At 38.8% G+C, this 19,194-nt stretch overlaps 1 protein-coding gene across 4 annotated transcripts in view; it reads right to left on the reverse strand.

Moving 5' to 3' along the window:
- The window catches only part of ARHGAP8 (Rho GTPase activating protein 8), a 94,515-nt gene that overhangs the window by 37,022 nt on the left and 38,299 nt on the right, over window positions 1-19,194 (reverse strand). For all 4 annotated transcript variants that reach the window (XM_040595383.1, XM_040595381.1, XM_040595384.1 and 1 more), the window contains 4 exons: window positions 17,253-17,384; window positions 14,121-14,207; window positions 10,209-10,307; window positions 8,975-9,085 (listed from right to left, as the gene is read on the reverse strand). In XM_040595383.1, coding sequence (XP_040451317.1) covers window positions 8,975-9,085; window positions 10,209-10,307; window positions 14,121-14,207; window positions 17,253-17,384 — 429 coding nt within the window. The remainder of the gene's footprint in view (window positions 1-8,974; window positions 9,086-10,208; window positions 10,308-14,120; window positions 14,208-17,252; window positions 17,385-19,194) is intronic.

The raw sequence follows: 19,194 nt of genomic DNA on the forward strand, positions 1-19,194 counted from the left end.
TTCACACTACACATAAAAACTACTTTAAAATAAATGTTACAGCAACATAAGTCAGCATGGAGGGGTAGGGAAATTGCACCCCACACCCTGCTTTGCCTTCCATATGCCTGTGAAGTGAAGGGAGGTAGAAAAAGGTACGTGGACTGGTTAGTTTTACATGTCCAAGCTTAGGACATTGGTCACCCCCAGCTTCACATGCAGCGGTGTGGGGGGGCATTCCTCCAATGAGAAAGACTCAGAGCAGAATCGTGACTTAGTGTGCTGGTTTTGGCTGGGATAGAGTTGATTTTCTCCATGGTAGCTGGTATGGGGCTGTGTTTTGGATCAGTGCTGAAAGCAGTGCTGGTAATTCAGGGATGTTTTAGCTCCTGCTGAGCGGTGCTTGCACAGTGTCAGGGGCTTTGCTGCCTCTCACCCCACCCCACCAGCGAGCAGGATGGGGGTGCTCAAGGGGTTGGGAGGGGACACAGCCGGGACAGCTGACCCCAACTGCCCAGAGGGATATTCCATACCATATGGCATCATGCTCAGCGTATAAAGCTGGGGGAAGAGGCAGGAAGGAGGGGATGTTCAGAACAATGCCATTTGTCTTCCCAAGTTATCATTACACATGATGGAGCCCGGCTTTCCTGGAGATGGCTGAACACCTGCCTGTAGTGAATAAATTCCTTGTTTTGCTTTGCTAGCGTGTGCAACTTTTGCTTTACCTATTAAACTCTTTATCTCAACTGATGAGTTTTCTCACTCTCTCCCCTATCCTGCTGTGGGAGGAGTGAGTTAGCAACCGTATGGTACTAGCTGCCAACTGGGGTTAAACCACAACACTTCAGTACTGAATCACCCTGTGGTTTTGCCTCTCTTAAATAGTCAGGGAAATATTCTTCATGCTATTTGATTATTCAGCCATCAAACATTTTGACCTCATTCATCACCACAGGGACACAATGCTGAGCCACCAGTGCCATTTCTTCCAGTTATGGTTCCATTGCCTACTCAGTCCTCCTCTTCCTCTTCCCTATTTTCACCACCACTAGGTACTAAGGTGGCAGGCACTAACAGCTGTGTGTCTTTACGTTATCTAGATTCTCCCAGACCATATATTTTCTCTCTACTGCAAGGACTTTGTGTGTCACTTCCCCTAGCGCTATATAAAACAATGTAACTTCATACATAAACAATTAAACTTCATACATAATACATTCATAAATAAAGCACGTTAGTCCAGCTCCCAGTGCTCACTCTGCTATTTGAAATACCCAGACCAACCTTCTGTTTGAAAGGAAATGAGTTGTTACCTCAGCTGAAGAACTAATGAAGTTGATCTGCTATGGATTTGTATCCTATGTCCTACCTCTGTCCTCATCACAGTAATCAAAGATCATTTCTTTATGTCATTCATAAACTCGCTTCCCTTATGGAGCATTCTCATTTTCTCCCCTCACCTCATTATCTCATATTTCCTCATAAAGTAAGGAATAACTCCTACCTAATGACCATTTAAACACTTACTGGTGCACCAGCAGACCAAAGACAACATAAAACTGAATTCCTGCTATAGTTTCTCTCCTTCCAGCCAATGATTTTCAGAAGTTTGTAGCATCTGTGAGAGCTCCACTCCTCTGCCAAATTTGGTTGATATAAGCCCATAGCTCTTCTGTGAACCTTACTAAAAATCAATCCATTGAACAAATTTTTCCTGCTCTTTTTCAACAAAGTATCCATACCAGAATCTAAAGTGTATAAAATTCAATACTGCTTTACATGTGGGTTAATACTACTTTGTGGACACTGCTGCATCTACATCTAACAGGAAATGTTTAGGAAAGGGGAATTTTCCTTGATGTAAACAGATACAGGAATTTTGATAAAAAAATATAGCCAAGTTTCATAAAACCATGTTCATAACATGATAATTAGACATTTGACCCAATAAATTCTACAGCATATGCAACACACTTGCAGGAAGAAAAGACTAACAGCAAAGAACGAGTTTAATTCAGACAATCCTGAAGTATGATCTTTTATGCGTTAGTAATTCTCAACATTTGCTGCTGCTTGCAAGTATGATCTTTAGATGAAAGGATACAACTTCTTGCCCTTACACACTGGCAATGTACCATTAATTTTAGTATGAAACAGTACTGGTCTTGCTGGAGTAATCATTCTCTGCAGTATCATACCAACATGATAATGGCCAGAAGAAAGATTTATGACCTGACTTGTGAGACCAAGTCCAACCTCAGTCTTCCTCATTATCACAGACATCTTATGAGAGCTAAACCCTCAGATACGAGAAGACCATGGCTTGAAATGTTACCCAGACCAAGATTATGACATGGTCCTCAAAGCAGCATCCTCTTCTTACCCACAGTATCAGGTACCTCTGTAAAATCTCTCTCCCAGTACCAAAATCCTATCAGCCCCTTTCCGGATATGTCCCCCATCACTCCTAGTCTCTCCAGCTCCTTCCAGCTTCAACAATCTTACAGCAGTTTCACGCATACTGGTGACACCGTAGAGCAGAAGACCAATGTTAGCATTACAACCAAGCAGGAGCTGTACAGTTCTCTCAGACCAGCTCCAAGATCAAGACTGTTCTCCCCCTTCCCCTGCCTTCTACCTACACCCTGGAGAGGAAAAATTAACAAGTAACTTTGTTCTAGGACCACGAGCTCTCATACTAGCCCTTGCAAAAGTTGGCCACAGCAAAGGGAACAGAGCCATGCAAACACATGAACCCCCTACGCTGCTCTGAAAGGCACCTTCTGTATGTGAATTATTTTCTCCCGCAGCAGATCAAGGTTGTATAACAACCCTGCTGCAACAACATCGAATAAAACAAGCAGAGACTGTGCAGCCCCATTAGTAAATTAGCCTTGCAAATAAACCACAAGAGGAAGGAAGTTCTTGGTGTTCTTTGCACAGCATGCAAAGTTGAAATCCCCAGTGAAATTATATCCCCCAGTAAGGGGCGAAACAAGAAAAGGGGCTGGGAAATGAGGTCAGTACCAAGGTCAATGTTTGGGATACCAGCAAGGAAAAGCCTGCAGCAAATCAAAGTAGGGGGCAGGGGGTGGGTGGAGGGGTGGGGGGTGTGGGAAGAAACCATCACGCTTATTTTAGCCCTTCTAATGGAGTTATAACACACTCCTTGTGTGTCAAATAATTTTGTTTCATTATTCAGATCAGTACCCTAAACATTTAGGGCAACTTTTATTAAAATTAGTCGAAAGCCTAATTCACTTAAATGGGAATATCATCAAGGCTTTAATTTGCTTGGAAGCGGTTACATCTTTATTATTGACAATTTAAGCTCATGGAAACCATTCTCCGCCTCTCTGAAGTTGCTCTGATTGTTTTTGCTTTCTTACAGCTGCTCACTCCAGAGGCACCAAATAGCAACCCAGCAGCTTTTTATAAATGTTTTCTAATTATTATTGTTACCCACAAATGTGTTTCCCATTTCAGTGTATAAATAGAAAACTGATTATTTACAGCACTTGTTCCTGCTGAGCACTAGTTTATCTGTTAGAGAGGTGAGACAAATAACTGGGCTATAATTTGTAATAATAAACCTACGCATAATTTTTCTTTTTCTAGGAAAAAAAGGTATAGTTTCTGCACTTCTACCATTTCCTACAGGATTACTGTTTCTGTTGAAGGAAAGGTTCCATTCCCAGCGCAATGGAAGAAGTCCTCAAGATAAATGATATTCTAAAATAGAGTGGGATGTTCACTGAAAGTCACATGCAAAGGACTGTTTTTGCAACACTGGGGAAAGCTGGGATGAATATTTTCATAGCATTCCACAATGTAGGACATAGAGTTCTGTTTACTAGACCTAAGGTGATAGAAAATAATAGGGACATTTCTTCAACTAATGTAAATCAGACGAGCTCAGAGGTCAATGAAATTACACCTCTATCCTCTCTTTGTGGATTCTGCCACGTAATCTGCATTTTTCTTGCCATGTTCAGGATGGTGTGATGAGCTGTGCTTTATGATGGACAGTGCAAACTGACATTGGAGATTAGGCACAACTACAGGCAATTTGAAATGAAAAATCTCTTTCTGCTTAAGAGATGAGCGTAACAGAGCATTTCAGTGCACAGTATAGTTTTCTGTAACCAATTCACAAACCTGAATCGTATTGCAGCAACACGTCAGATTCAAGAGGGATGTATTCTGGCAAACACAGCAGCCGGGAAGAATGAGTATTCCTCACTATAGGATATATGATTAGTTACTACAACGTGTTGTATATTCGATGACTCCTTTCTAGACAGTGGACAGTTATCATGAAAGGCCTTTATACATTGTTCTGAAGTGTCATTAAGTATTCTTCGCTGATAATCTTTCTCTCTTTGCTTTCCTTCTCCTTTTCATTTTTTCCCCTGCTGAGACATGCTGAGATTTGGTTTAGAATGCATTCTTCCTCCCTGGTCACGCATGCACAGCATGCACAAGCGGAAAGATTATGACCAAAAGGAAAGCACGCTGAAATATTTACGATAGCAATTCAACAAGCAAAAGGTGTACAGTTGTGGCAGTTCTGTCCATTTTCTCTGCCCCCTCTCCCCATCCATGGCAACAGATTGAAAAACAACACACTTCCTTGTCTTACCACAAAAGATATTTAATTTTAGATTTTAAAACCAATTGGAGAAAACAGAACAATGTCAATTGCTAGCCAAGGTCAGCTCTGTGCTGGAGCTCAGCTGTAACCTTCCTTGATTACAGAGGCAATCGGGTGCAGCAACAGGGGTTTACAGGAGCTTGCTGAACATACAACAGAGGGACAATGATGCCACTTGGCCCATATAGTCAATTATTAATTCCTTTAAAGTGATACAAACTTATGAAGCTTCATTCATGCATTTTAACTGTATTTATCTGATCAACATAAGCAGAGAGTCCCTCAAATTTTTCCTTGCCATTGTAAACACAAAATGACTGATGACTTTTAGAACAAACCTCCTATTTTCCACCCTGACACGCAGTGCAAACTGAGGATATATTCTGAATACCTAATTCCTGCTACTCTATGTTTTGTGTATGAAGGCAGCATTGCTGAAAGAACAGGAATATAGACTTGCTATATCAACACAATACAAGAACATTCTTTGAAATGTCTGAATTTACCAAAGCTCTAGCTACTGGTGAGTAACTGAAATTCATTATAGTACTGTGGTAATCTGCTCTGCAAGGCTCTGACCACTACAAGCCGGGACATTTTACCTAAGAAGTATCACTGTACGCTTGCCCTGTTCTAACACTGCTCCCTGCTACCATCTGCCGATGCCCTCAGTTGGAGGCATGACAAACCTTGCAACGAGCTCCTTATGGTTGTTATTCTCCTCACTCTATCTGCACAGAAGCAGCTTGAATTAGCAAATTAGAGAAGGACATAATAAACACCAAACGTGCAAACTATCCCACCCACTCTGTGCTACACATTCTTAAGTACCTGTCAAATCTGAGAATGGATTCCTATTACATTATAACTGAAAAATTCAGTGTGGACAAAACCTCCTCAGGAGCACCGTTGTCTAATATCCCCCTGAAGATGAACTTTAGTTCAGTTGTGTTATTTCATGTTTTCAAAAAAAATCACATAGTTTTTAACATGAGTTTAAACCTTTAAGGGTGCAATTTGGCAACCAGACAATCCAGGCTAGGGATCAGACATGCTATGGACTGTCATTCAACAAACTAGGCAAGTCCGCTCTACACATGTAGGCATAAAGAATTAAATAGGGAGACAGCCACTCCTTTTTGGTCGCCCACACTTTGTTCTAAAGACATCCTATAAGCCAGCTTTGGACGATTTAACTGCTTTTACTAAGCTCATTTGTTATGTTTGAGTTAGCATCGTTTCAATGGAAACTTTAGGACAACTTGGTACTAGACTCAAGTTCTAACTGCAAAGATCAAATTACTGAGTCCTCACAGGAGCTCACAAGGAGGAAGGTTTTCCACTTCATGCCTGTGCCTGACAAAGTACACACTTAAATCCAGACAAGTAAATGTAAATAAAGCTGAATGGACACTTAAGATGAAGTCAGCTTGGTGTGTCTTCATTTTTTCCTGCCCACAAAGAGCTTAGGCTGACCCTGAGGGGTTAAAGAGATCAAATTCAGCCATTTAAAATTCAGATTTTGGATTGCATGGATGGAGGTAACATAAGAAAGAAAAGTTTTGAACTAACCTGATAATAAGCCCTTCAGTTCACTCATAAATTAAACTAAATTCAGTATAGATTACATTTCAAAGAATTATACTCCTAGCTCTCACAGATATTCCATGATTTTTAAATGCTCAGTTGCCTCATGTCAATTTGAAAATCCAACTCCACAAGGTTAAAAATGTCTTCGTGAGTTAACAGATTCCTCCAAGACAAGGCACTGGTCCCAGACACTCATTTATCAGTGTCTAGATAGAAACTTCCTTCATTTTCGTTTTGCTGTCCTAACAAAACAGGATTTTTCCACCCCCCGCCTGTTGGACAAAAGTGAGATATTTTTAATGAATGTTTAGTCACATTTTGCTCTTCTAGTTTTTAATTATAGCTCTGGATAGCAAATGTATTAACCAGTATAAAGTGAAAAAAATTTAAATGAGGAAGTATTACCAGAGAGAGCATTGCCTGCAGTTTTTAGGGAGGCGCATGCAAAAGGGTATGGCTTTACCACCTTCCACAGCCAGAAGTCATCGACATACCATTATCATATCTTAGCAGAATTAGGCCAACTATGAGGGCTTTGGATAAATCCCATTCACCAACATTCTACTGGCTGAATAAAACTCACCGTCCCAGAAGTACTGAATCCAATGAAACCACAGGCCTATGGGCCTTATAATTTCTTTTCTTAAACTAAAGAAAAAGACTCCACAGAGAAACAGTCCTTTAACTGCAGCAGCTTCATCGCAGCAGCAGCCCTGACAGTACAATTTTTACTGCCTGTAATGAAATACACAGCGCACATATCCCCATAAGGCTATACAAAATAAAATCAGAGTCCCCCTGTAGGTCTCTCCAGAAAAAGGGAAAAGCCTCGCCCAGAAGACGACTTCAAACCTCCCTCTTTGCTAGACAAGCGGGAGGTCACTGTCATTTTGCCATTAGAGTCTACAGAGACCATAAAAAGAGAGGGAATTAGCAAACCCAATTCATTCATCAAGATGAAAGTTGATACTTCTTCTGGTGCACATTTTATAAGCTCCCAACTCCTATCACTCCCCTTCCTCTGTTAACTTTAACTTTCTTCAGTCTAAGTTAGCTCTTTTACTTCTCATTTAGAAGTTGTAGGGGGCTTGTTTATTTGTAATTTTTAAGTGGCGACACCACACCATCTTTTCTGAAAGAGGGAATCTGGACACAGGTGGGCAAACAGAGGGAATAAATGTCCCCATGTACACCCATTTTGGACACCTGAGCTGTGAACTACACCCACACATGAAGGGCATCTTATCCGTCAGCGCTTCCAGCACTGGAACTCTGTGTCAAAAATGATAGTAATGCCTCACTCTGTGTTTCTCCACTCACAGATCTTCCACAGAAAAGCTCCTTATGGAATAGCCACCCTGTTTATATTTAGGGAAAGCTAAGGCATGCAGCAAGGACACGATTTGCTGATGGTAACACAGCCGAAAAACAGTAGAACCAGGAAGGGTGGCCACCACATCCTCACCACACGCAGCCCAGCAAAAGACACTGTTTACTGTTCAGGCAGTCAGAGAAATAAAATACGCCTATCAGATGGTAAGAGTGGCACACAATGTGCTGTCTGATCGCAGAAGCCTGCAAGAAGTTCCATAGAGCTGCCTGAGCAGCCAGGATGGGCTGGAGGCAAGTGAACAGAGTGTGCCCTGACGCCTGCTAACAGACCTGGGTTTACTACTGCAGCACCAGCATAAACCATTGCCCTCCTTAATGACCCAGTGGAGCCGACCTAAAAGGTATCCTCTGAATTAGAGAAGTGAGTTAACCATGTTTCAAGAGCTAGGTTGAACTCTAAAGAGGTATCATAAAAGTTAATGTCATAGTAGCTCTTACACAATAGATATTGATTGTACTAATTTCAGGCCTTCCAGAGAGGACTAATGCTTTAACATTTAACCAGGGGAAAATTAGATTTTATATCTCATTTACAGCTGAATCATTAGAACCAGAAAAGTAGACTAGGAGTGGGAGGATTTGACAAATGTCCACGTATCAGACAGCCTAAATTGCCTTTTCTGAATCTGAACAATATTCTTCAGCTGTTTTTGAGAAGGATGCCATAGAAAGATGACAGAAATGACTGTGGGTAGGAAGCTAGAAAGTTTTGTGGGTTTTTTTGTTGTTTTTTTACCAAAATTGAATTGTGCAAGTACTAATGCCATCCCATTCCTTGTGTAAAGTAAATCATTTTTCATACCACATACAGTGCTGTAATCTATGTAAACAGCTGTCAGGGCATTTCTGGAAGAGAGTGATTTTGTTCATTTCATAAAACTCTTATCAGAACAATATGTGAGCAACAAAAAACCCAATATATAAAGGCTCAAGCATCCATTTTAGCTTTATGCAGCCATTTTGGAGCCTGAAGGTTTGTTTTGGGTTTTGCTATCCACCATCTAAATATCTACAAAACACTTTCATACTGTCAGCAAGCACCAGCAACAGATTAGCTCAGGGCTCTGTCATATATGGGCAAATTCTTGTCCACTGGGAGAAAATTTGTGCAGCCATACTAGCACTAACTACCACAAAAACACTGGAAACACGAAGACCAGGCAGGTCACTGGGATTATGAGAACTGTCCTGAATTCATAAAACCTACTGTCTAGCCTTGCAGTTCTGTGGCTTTCAAAGAGAATGAGAAACTAAACATATAATAAAATATCTGCAGACATTCTGTTTGGTGAATCTGTGCATTACAGAAGGCTGCAGGGTATAGAAAACTCGTATTTTAGAAATCACATGGCTTACTATTGCAGGCTGACTCCAAATTGCTGAGTAGGTAGAGGTGGTCGTGGTGGAGGAACCTTAACCACAGATGGCAGTTTTCCCTTCTGTTTCCCCCGAAGATTTTCATCATGTCTGCAAAAATCAAGAAATCATTGATTTTCTGTGCAGCACAGCTGACAGACTATATATATATATACATATATATGAACAGCTACCGGTATTGCTCATGATGCCAGTCTCCTTACGATAGTGTATATACTGCAGGTCTTACAGAACTTGCATTTAATTTAAGCATTAGGGAAAATTTTACATAGTATTTGTTGGTAGAATACTTAAGCAAGACAGAAGAGCTCTTTTGCTTCAGCCAGTGGAGCACAGTAATAAATGTGTCCAAAAAATAGAAACACACTATAATTTAACAGCAAAATTCAAACCTATTTGCTACTCAAAATACAACTCCCCTTTCTTTGGCAACCATGCAATCCAATTTATAACCTTAGAGCTGTAAGGTATTTTCTGTTACTCCATATTTACACAAAAGATGTGTAAAAACCCACCAGGCATCAATAACAGTCATAATCAAAGCTTCCAGTTACTTTCAGCAGTGACATAAAATCACTTCCTGTCAGTACATCAAAGCATTTCCATGTAAAGCGCTGTGTTGAAAAGACTGTTATTGATACTAACACTGGCACTTGACAATTCCAGCCCTACGCATTTCTTTTCCTTTTCCTCTCCTGCCCTCTCCAATACTCCTCCCTAACACATACACACACAAACCCCATATAAAAGTAATGGATCCACTAACAAAAGACATATCCATAAAGTTTAAAATCAATTGACACTTTGCTTAGCAAAAGGAAGTTACTTAATCTGTTACAATATGCAAGCAAAGACATCAGAATTACGATTTTATCCATGAACATCACGTGACACTCATAAGCAGTAATGACATTCAGTCTGGTTTTGCTAACACTCACATGAAGCTGCAATTATACTAAGACAATGCTCCACAGCTGAGATGGAGATGTTCCACATCTGCAGAAAACTATAGAGAACACTATAAACACCTGATACACTTCAGCATGTCTTTGATGACAATGTGGTTTTCAGAATTAAACCCAACCATGCACAAACAGGTGAATTAGACTTTTAATCATTGAAGAAATAGGATTAGATTCTGCTTGGAAGACAGTGAACAGGATGAAACTCTACCTGAAAAAAGGTGAGAACATATTTTAAACTTGCCACGTACCGGATGACTTCTTGAGGGATATTTAGCTGGTCATATTTGAGATGCTCTCTCAGGTCACTTAAATAGTTCAAGTAGGTGATTTTTTTCCCAAACTTATGGCTGAAAAAAAATAATCACAAAAATACAAAAATCAGCATGGGAGGAACATTTATGAAGGGTTTTGTTTCTATTACAAAAATGCAAGTACTGATGCAACTCAAAATTAGACTGTAATTGAAGCAGCAGGAGACATAAGATGTATTTCATTTCATATGATCAAACATATACAGTGCATGCCTGAGAGTCTGATTTGAATAAAAATAACTGACTTCCATCTGAATGTTTTGTGATTTACATAGATATGAAAAACACTGCTTTAAGAGCCACCGAAAAACAGGTTTCACACAGCATTAGAAAGCTCAGTAAAAAACTGTTAGCTTTGGAGAAAACATTACATAGTCAACAGAACGACATTTGTGTTACTTAGGTATTCCTCCCTGCCAAAAGACAAAATAATGGGGCTGCAGGCACAAACTATCAAGTAGTAAGCAACAGGCAAGATTTTCAAAGCATAGATAGTGTATATCCTTGAAATGTTGGGCCATCAGCTTTATCTATTTTGAAAAGGGCTGGGTAGCTTCTAGGAAACATCCTAAAAATAAGATTTTTCTGTGAGTTGTACAAAACAGACTTCCAAATTTGAAGCACCAAGTATCACTAGTTAGGTCTTGAGTTTCAGCCAGAACACACTACTTTACAGGCCAAGATGTTCAAACAAGGTTCAGCGACACATTCATACACATGGCCTGAAATAATTTCATAGTTTTCCACAATGCAAAATATCTGTCCTGTAATGAAGTGTCAAGCAAAAAAATAGCTGATTATGATAAAAAGTGTTCTTTGCAGCAGCTTAATTCGATAGTAAAATTGGAGAAAAAGTCTCTCACGTCAATGAATTTATCCCCGGATTGTCAAATCTACATACACACACTCCCTCTAGTGGGAGATGGTACAAATGTAAGTCTCTTCGGCATTTTAGAAGCTTTTAATTGAAATGAGCAAAATTTCTCTAACAGGCAAGCGATTTTGGGACACTGACAGATACCAGTCTCTGTGTGTACAACTTCAGAGCTCTTCACTGTGCCTTTTATCTAAAACACCTGGTGATTTCAACATCTTACCTAAGCCATCTGTAACTAATCTCCTCTGGTAACACAGGACATGTTACAGAACAAACAATTTGTAACTAAGGTGTGGGCAATTAGGAATTACTGCTGTTCCTTAAAAATGCTACATCACCACCTAAACACATACTATTTTGAGAACAATTAGGAATTATTGCTGTTCCTTAAAAATGCTACATCACCACCTAAACACATATTATTTTGAGAACAGGCAGGTGGTTTCTGTTAGCTCACACACAGAAATGTGTTCTTCTTACAGTTTTTTTACAGTTTGGAGAAAATAAATTTCACTTAACACATTACCTTCCTGCTCATCTGTCTCTCTTGAGACTGGAAAGATCAGTCAACTTCTGGAGCTTAGAAAATTTCAAGGATTTAGATTTTTAAAAATATTCCCAAATACAAACATGCTAAAGTGCTTATTACTCCTGTTCTTCACTCTAATAATTCTGTCATTCATACAGTTCTTGGCAAACATGTTCACGTAGTAGTACTTAGGCCATGTACTAACAGGTACCAAAAGTACTAACAAACATCTGGAAAATACATGCATGTTTCTTGATAATGAAGTTTATTTTACATCTGCTATTTTTATTAGAAGCACTATCTGCAAATGAGTCTGGGCTACAATTCAGCAAAGCTAGGAAAAAGAAAGTCCAGAGAATTTTTCTCCTTTCTTTTTGTGAACTTTGGTTTAATACTGACACTTACAGAACAATCTGCTAAGATAGATTATTCTAAACTGGAAGGAAAAGGTACTGTGAACAAATTTTAAGTTGTACCATGCTAGCAAACTAACAATGTTAAGAAGTTTTAGTCTTCAACAAGAGTAGAATTTAGGCACTTTCACACTTCAGTTTTAAATTTGTATCCTTATGTCTTCCCTTACTTGCGTCAACCCAAAGCACAAATGCATGTGAGCATTTGGCAATTAAACCATTTTAAGGAGTAAAGAGTTTTCCTCCTAGCTTCAGCTAATTCCTGCCTTCTGGCTTATGGACCTTTTCAGAGTTTACTCATACTTTCAATTATCTTGTCAGTCTTAGTGTACAAATAGTATAGTTTTGCTTCTGTTGCTTACATATTTTAATAACGGAGAGTGTTACTAAATTAGACTCAAAACAAATATCCAGGTACACAGTGGTAAAAGTCAAGTACAAACAGAACAGCCTATCCTGATGAAAGCAGAGTGTTCAGAAGATCAGGATGATGATGCATCTAAGATGACAAGCCCTGTTAAATTTTCTATGCTAGATGTGAATGCTTAAGCTTATCAGGAACACCCATTTTCACGTTCAAAGGAAACAAGGAAATAATTGCCAGTGTACTATATGTTCCAAGAAGAAAACTATTCATCTTACACAGACATAATAAGATCCAGGGAAAACTGGTATTTGGAATAGATACCTGTAAACTTTTCTTTTGTAAGAATTAGCACCCAATTATTAATTTAAGTCAAATAGCACAGCTGTTCTCCAGCTGTGGCTCCACTAAGTGTATTAAAATGCACAGACTGAAAACCATCTATGTCCCAAAACTGCTTGCCTGAAGCTATTTCCAAGGAGCTCTCAGCTGCCTCTGAGAAAGAAGTTGGTTTCACCTAAGTGTTGCAATGTCCATTGAGTTTTTCTGCATTTACTGGTTATTTCTTTTTAATTAAAAAGTTCTCCATACCCATCGTACAGCACATCAGGAACAAAAGAAATCCATCCCCACTCCCCAGGCACCGCCAGCTACTGGACACCCTGTTTCTGTCACACTTCGCACCATTGCTTTATGTTCTGGATATCTCACATTTATTATACAACCAGTTAAAATAAAGATCTATAGTTAGTCTTCTTGTTTCGAGAGCAACATATTCTGGAATTATTTTTAGCAGTAATTACTTTTTGTTTCCACATGCTTCTTACATGTTCTGATCTGTCTAGAAGTTAAACTTCCCCTTTCTAATTAATTAGTTTTCTACCAGTCAGAAATTGTATCAATTGCAAGTTACTGTAATGGACATTTTTAGTTGTTCCATTATGGCTTCTCAAGATAAGCTGTTTTCATCCTCCAGCCCTGAAGACATTCAGAATACAATCTGCAAAATGTGGGAACTACACTGAAAGAAGTTCAGGAGCAGAAACTAAGAAAGCCCAACCATCCTAGCACTTAGCAATACGTGCCCATTGTTGCCGGTTCCCTGTAGATAGCATCAATTTTTACCAAGCAAAGGAAAGGAACACACCAGTAAAACACATCCACCTTCACCATTATACTCTTCGTCTCAAATTCTTGTGGCCTCTTCAGGGCTTATCCATTAACTTCGAACACACAAGTAGTATCATTCCTATTCATCTCAGCACTTGAGATCAGACCAAAGGTTAACCATTCACTCTCTGCTTTACTGTACCACCTAGTAAGTCCAGACATGGACCCAGTTCTATTGTGTTAAGTGCTGTCAAGCCGGACAAAAAAATCGTTCATAGCCCACAGAGTAACTATGTTTTAAAGTGATATTTACTTTAACATACCTGTAAAACTACTATGAATTGAGACTCCCTTTTCTTAGAAAGAAAAGAACTCTATCCTATTATTCATACCCAGGCTTAAGCTCACCTTACTCATTATTGTTCAAGACAGTTTAAATGGGTATTGTGCTGTTACCTGACATATTTTACCTCAAGCCTTTTTAAAAGTAACTTTATTAGAGAACAAACCATCCTTAAACTAAACAGGAAAATCTATTGAATAAACTGCCAAGTACCTTATAAGAGGTTTAAAGATATTCCACAGAATTTTTATGAAGTTGGTCGGATGTACAACATAGAGTGCTTTAAGGTTTTTCTTATACCTAGGAAAAGAAAATGAAATTGTTAGAAGACTGTTGAATATCATAGACAGGAGAACTGAATAGCTACAACTGAATGGGAGGTATTACAGGAACATTATGCAGCATTCTTTTCAAATACATTGAAAAGACCTAATTCAGAAGAAATAGAATGTAAAATAAAAAAAAAAATCTAAAAAATGGTCAGTTTTGACAATACAATAGCAGGCCAAGATAACACTATTATATTCCTAACCAATGTCTGCTGTGGCATAGATTTAATATCAGGGGGGCAGAAGGGAAATTATGCAGCTTGCAAAAAATATTGAGAAGAGAACAAAGAGTCTATAAAAAAATCTGTGATATAAAAAATTAGTTTCTTTCATGCCCCTTTATTTTCTGCTTACAAGAGTTTAATGTTGGAGAAAAATTTTGATTTTTCAGATGTAAAATTTGTATCTAATTTTTATTTCTACTACTATTTTTTCTTGTTTTGCTAGTAATTACTAAAGGCGAAGCCAAGTGCACACTGTTTTATACTGGACAGTCCTCTTTGTATGAAACAAAACCCATTCACCATTATAGCTTTGCTTGATTCCACAGTGTGGTATCGTGACACATAAACAATAGATTCTAGTAGGCTGAAAGTGAAAGGGAAACCAGGCTGCACAAAAGGACCCTGCTCTTATTTAACATTATTGCAAAATGGAATTGAGAAACACTCACATTGTAATGAAATACTCTGCTTTTATATATAAATTGTTGATTATTACATTGCCACGTTTGCTTCCCAATAGGGAGCACCCCTCCCAAGTGTTCACCACTCACTGTTAGGAAGCAATGATCACGGAAGAAAGTGATCATGAACTCCTAAGGAAAATCTTCTTGTAACAGGTTATGGTAAGAGGGGGAAAAGGGATCAATGCAGCAATTACATCAGTTTTTCCTTTGGGGTTTTAACTGGGCCCATGTATCTTTGAATAAAAAAGGCACTGTTTTCACTAAGTCACTATCATACACAGGCAAACAACTATCCCTGTACGACTGACACCACTGTGGATAAAACCCCAAAATCAACAATAAAAACTAACAGCAAAACACCTGAGTTGCTTTACTTAAGTTTCTATGTTAAGCTTGTTCTGTACCTTGAAGCAATGGGCATAAGCTTTTTTCCTTTTTTGCTTATGTAAACACATAAAAAAAAATAAGCCATTGCTTCTGTGGAAGTTTACGTACATCATAGTTTCCTAGATTACAATTAAATGCCCAAAACACTTTACTGAGACTTGTTCTAAACCTTCAAAGCAAAATTCTTCTGTCTTTCATGATGCTAGCTAATTACTATCATCCTTTGCACTCTCTTCCATCCTTCCTTTTCTTTGACCTCAAAACACACACACAGAAGAAGTCTGGAAGGTGCTGTTGTGTTTTTTGTCTCTGGCTAGTACAGCTGAACATACATGTTGGGCTGCGAATACTACTTTGAGCTTCTCAATGATAGAATGCTAAGTTTCAACTATGAATAAAATGATGGGAGTACGGTTTTGTCCAGCTGCCTGGGGTTCTCTGTTCCTCTTTGGCTCTCCTGCTCTCTGGGTCAGGGTGGGGGGAACGGAGAGAACAGATATTTTAGCATAACTGAGAAACACATTATGCACTTGTAAGCATGGCAAAAGGCAACAAAGAAGATACTGCCCTTGTACTGCTGCATCTACCCATACAGTGACTGCAAATCTGGCTTGGGATTCTCCCAGAAGGGAAAAAGTATGATGCTTAATTTCCAGGAATTGTCAGTGCATTATAAAAAACATTATTGTAGTCCAAATCTCTCAAAGACAAAATATAAGAGATCCTTTCTCTTTGTCCTCCCTTACCCAGTCTCAGAAAGAACAGGTGCATTGTACTAATATTCAGAAACCTATAAGCAAAAATAACCTTTTTTGGTCTGTTGCTGAGTGGAGAGCAGCAACTCACAAAACCAGTTAGAGGCTTCAGGTGACAGTTTTCCACCCTATGCACAACCTCATCTTCTTGCTTAGTGGGTTTTAGAGTTTCAAGAGTTACTGGGTGAGATTCAAAAGAACCTGAGCTCTGGAACTAGACTACCAAAAGGTGTTGTGTACATCTCAACTTGAATTTTCAAAGCAGGTTTAGGTTTTTCACTGGGACTGCTCCCAGCCTAGTCTAGAAATACCCAATAATCTTCTTCATGGCATCTTTTTTGAGATTCACTTCTTGTTCCAGCTCCCAAAATAGAAAAATCAGACACGTATGATCTACCCCCTGCAACACACACACACTCTCATTCTCAGGAAAGAGCTATATTTTTGCTTTCAGTCATGTTGCCCTCGAGGTCAACTTAAACAAGTAACAACTTGCAAACAAGTAAAAGAGTTAACTGGATAGTCAATAGGAACTTTTTTCTGTTTTGTTGGTAAGTGTGCACTTTCAGAGAATAAACATCAGAACTTTAGTTTACGCTATTAAAATGCCATTTATCTAGGAGCTCTGGCCTCAGCTACACCCTAACCAACTAAAATGTGAAGTCATGAGCCATAGCTGTCATTACTCCAAAGGTCAGGCATATATGAGCACAGCGGTCCCTTCAGGGCTTTACACATGACAACCAACAGAAGCTGCAAGCCCAGTGAGATACTAACTGTTAAAAACTCATCCTTCCTCTTTTGTACACAGCCTGGCCTTGGGATGATCAAAGGTTCAAACACAACTGTGAGATAATAGAGAATGACGGTCAGTAAGATGTCATAGGTAACTTGTTGATACAGTGCACAGAAAAGGCAAAGGCTCTTGGTTTTATTTATTTTATTTTATTTACTATTGGTCTTCTGGTACCTTTGAATAACCACTGCAGCACCCAGGCCATTCCTCAGTATTGCACAGAAGTCACTTGGCAAGAGAGCCAGCAGCATTGATATCATTGTAAGAATTTGCCATGGCAAAATGAACTCGTTAGCTGTGGGTGGGTCAGGAAAGATCCATTTCCTTCATGGAAGTTAGTCACAGACATTACACAACCGAAAGAGTAAAGCAAGTATTTTGGAGACATACTTCCTGTCAAATTCTTTGTAGGCTGTTTGTAACCATTTCAGGGATGGTTTATTCAGACTCTTCAGGCCATAATGAAAGTAGACAACTGTATAGTCGTTCTCTACATACTGGTCCAGAGTATACTTTAAGTACCTGAGGAGAAAGATAACATCTCAGTTTTAAGACAGTTTACTGAATGAGATTTTTAAAGTAGTCAACTCAGAAAGAAAACATGCTGGTTTTGCACAGAACGCTACTGACTGCAAATTCACGTTTGCTTCAATGTACTTATCTAACAAGTTACTTCCTCCAGTAGCAGTGTTGCCAGTAATTCCACATCACTGCAAAGCCTGATATTTAAAAGAACATTTAGTTACAAAAACCATGGTGCTCAGGAATCACTATAAAATGAAGACAATATGGGACTTCATTTCCCAAGAAATATTTAAAAAGATGTATTTTAATGGACAGCAATTTTTATTCTGCTTTCTTCTGGTCTTTGTAAATTATTTCCTTTTAGCCAGGCAAAAAAATATCATTTTGAGTTTTCAAAATAGTATAAAATAAATCTTGGGTTTTCCTCTCAATTTAAAACTTTCTCAAGTTTTGAAAAATCCATTACCCCTCATCACTGCCACTTACAACTTGTTACTGTAAACTGTTTTCTTGACTGTATTTGCCTTTCCCCTGTTTGTACTGTGGGCACTGCATTCATAGATCACTTCCCCTAAAACTAATTTAAAGAACTACACTATTTATCCGATCTTGAAATAATACTTCATATTTTATAAGCAGATTTCTGTGTGTTCATTCTTTTATGGTATAGTTTAAGATGCTTTTCTCTTTGCTTTCTCTTACAATTGAGAACACTGCATGGCCTATTACACAGCTCAATGATTCAAATAACGCAATGATGAAGCAGTTACAATCTGGCCTCATGTCTTGCTGTGTCAGATTTCAACTTTCTCATGTCATCTCAATGTTATCTTATTATTCTGCAACAGAGACCCAGCTATTGCTCTTAATTGTATAGAAACAATTTTCATTCAATAAAATAAGATAGCTCCATGTGCCATTTATTAGGCTGTGGCTTTCTGCAAGTATCAACACCACTGGCTATCCACCTTTGCATGGAAAAGCCCATAACTTCACTCTTACGCTGTAGTCACACAATCTCATTTATCTGCTTATTCCCTCAGCATACTGTAAATCTTAGACTCCAAATAGCCAGGGACAAGGACTGCCATTGCAATTAATATGATGCCGTTTTGATTCCTGACTTAAGTATTAATGGTATTTTAATGGAAGTAGTAGTAGTAGTAACAGTCATTCTCTTTTTTTAAAAGAGTTTGAAATTAAAACATATCTAAACAGATACTCTTACATAGAGTGCCTCGTGTTTTATTTTGCAGCATGTAAATTCCATCGTATTCAGAAAGCTCGCACTTCTCAAAATAATTAAGAGAGTTTTGTGGGCATAAATTAACCAGTACTTTTTGTACTTTTTGTAATTTTTTGTACAATTACCTGTTCCAAGGCTGTAACAGAATTGCAGGGACATTACAAAAGCTCTACCAAATCAATTAAGTGATTTCATCACAAAATACCGACCAGTCTGAGCCTACTCTTCAGCTTTTCCTCAGAATTTAACATCTGAGTCTAATTACTTAAAAGCAGATCATTTGAGAGCTATATCGCCAGCTTCACATTCAGACACCTGCCTTCAGCTCTCTCACAGACTAGACTAGGCATAGCGTAGGCTTTCCAAGTGAATTTGATGTAGGCTCAGATACAGGAAAACGTGTCAGTGTTCAAGTCCAGAAGAGTCTAAGGGCTGGAAACCCTAGTTTCATCAAGGTGTCTCCTCACAGAACTGAGGAAAGTTTCTTAGATCTCGTAGCAACATGGCTTGTCGCACTCCCTTCTTTGGCATTTCCTATTGATCACTGCAGGTAGCGCCTTC

The sequence above is a fragment of the Falco naumanni genome, chromosome 5 (assembly GCF_017639655.2).
Source record: "Falco naumanni isolate bFalNau1 chromosome 5, bFalNau1.pat, whole genome shotgun sequence".
In the NCBI taxonomy this organism is placed as follows: Eukaryota; Metazoa; Chordata; class Aves; order Falconiformes; family Falconidae; genus Falco; species Falco naumanni.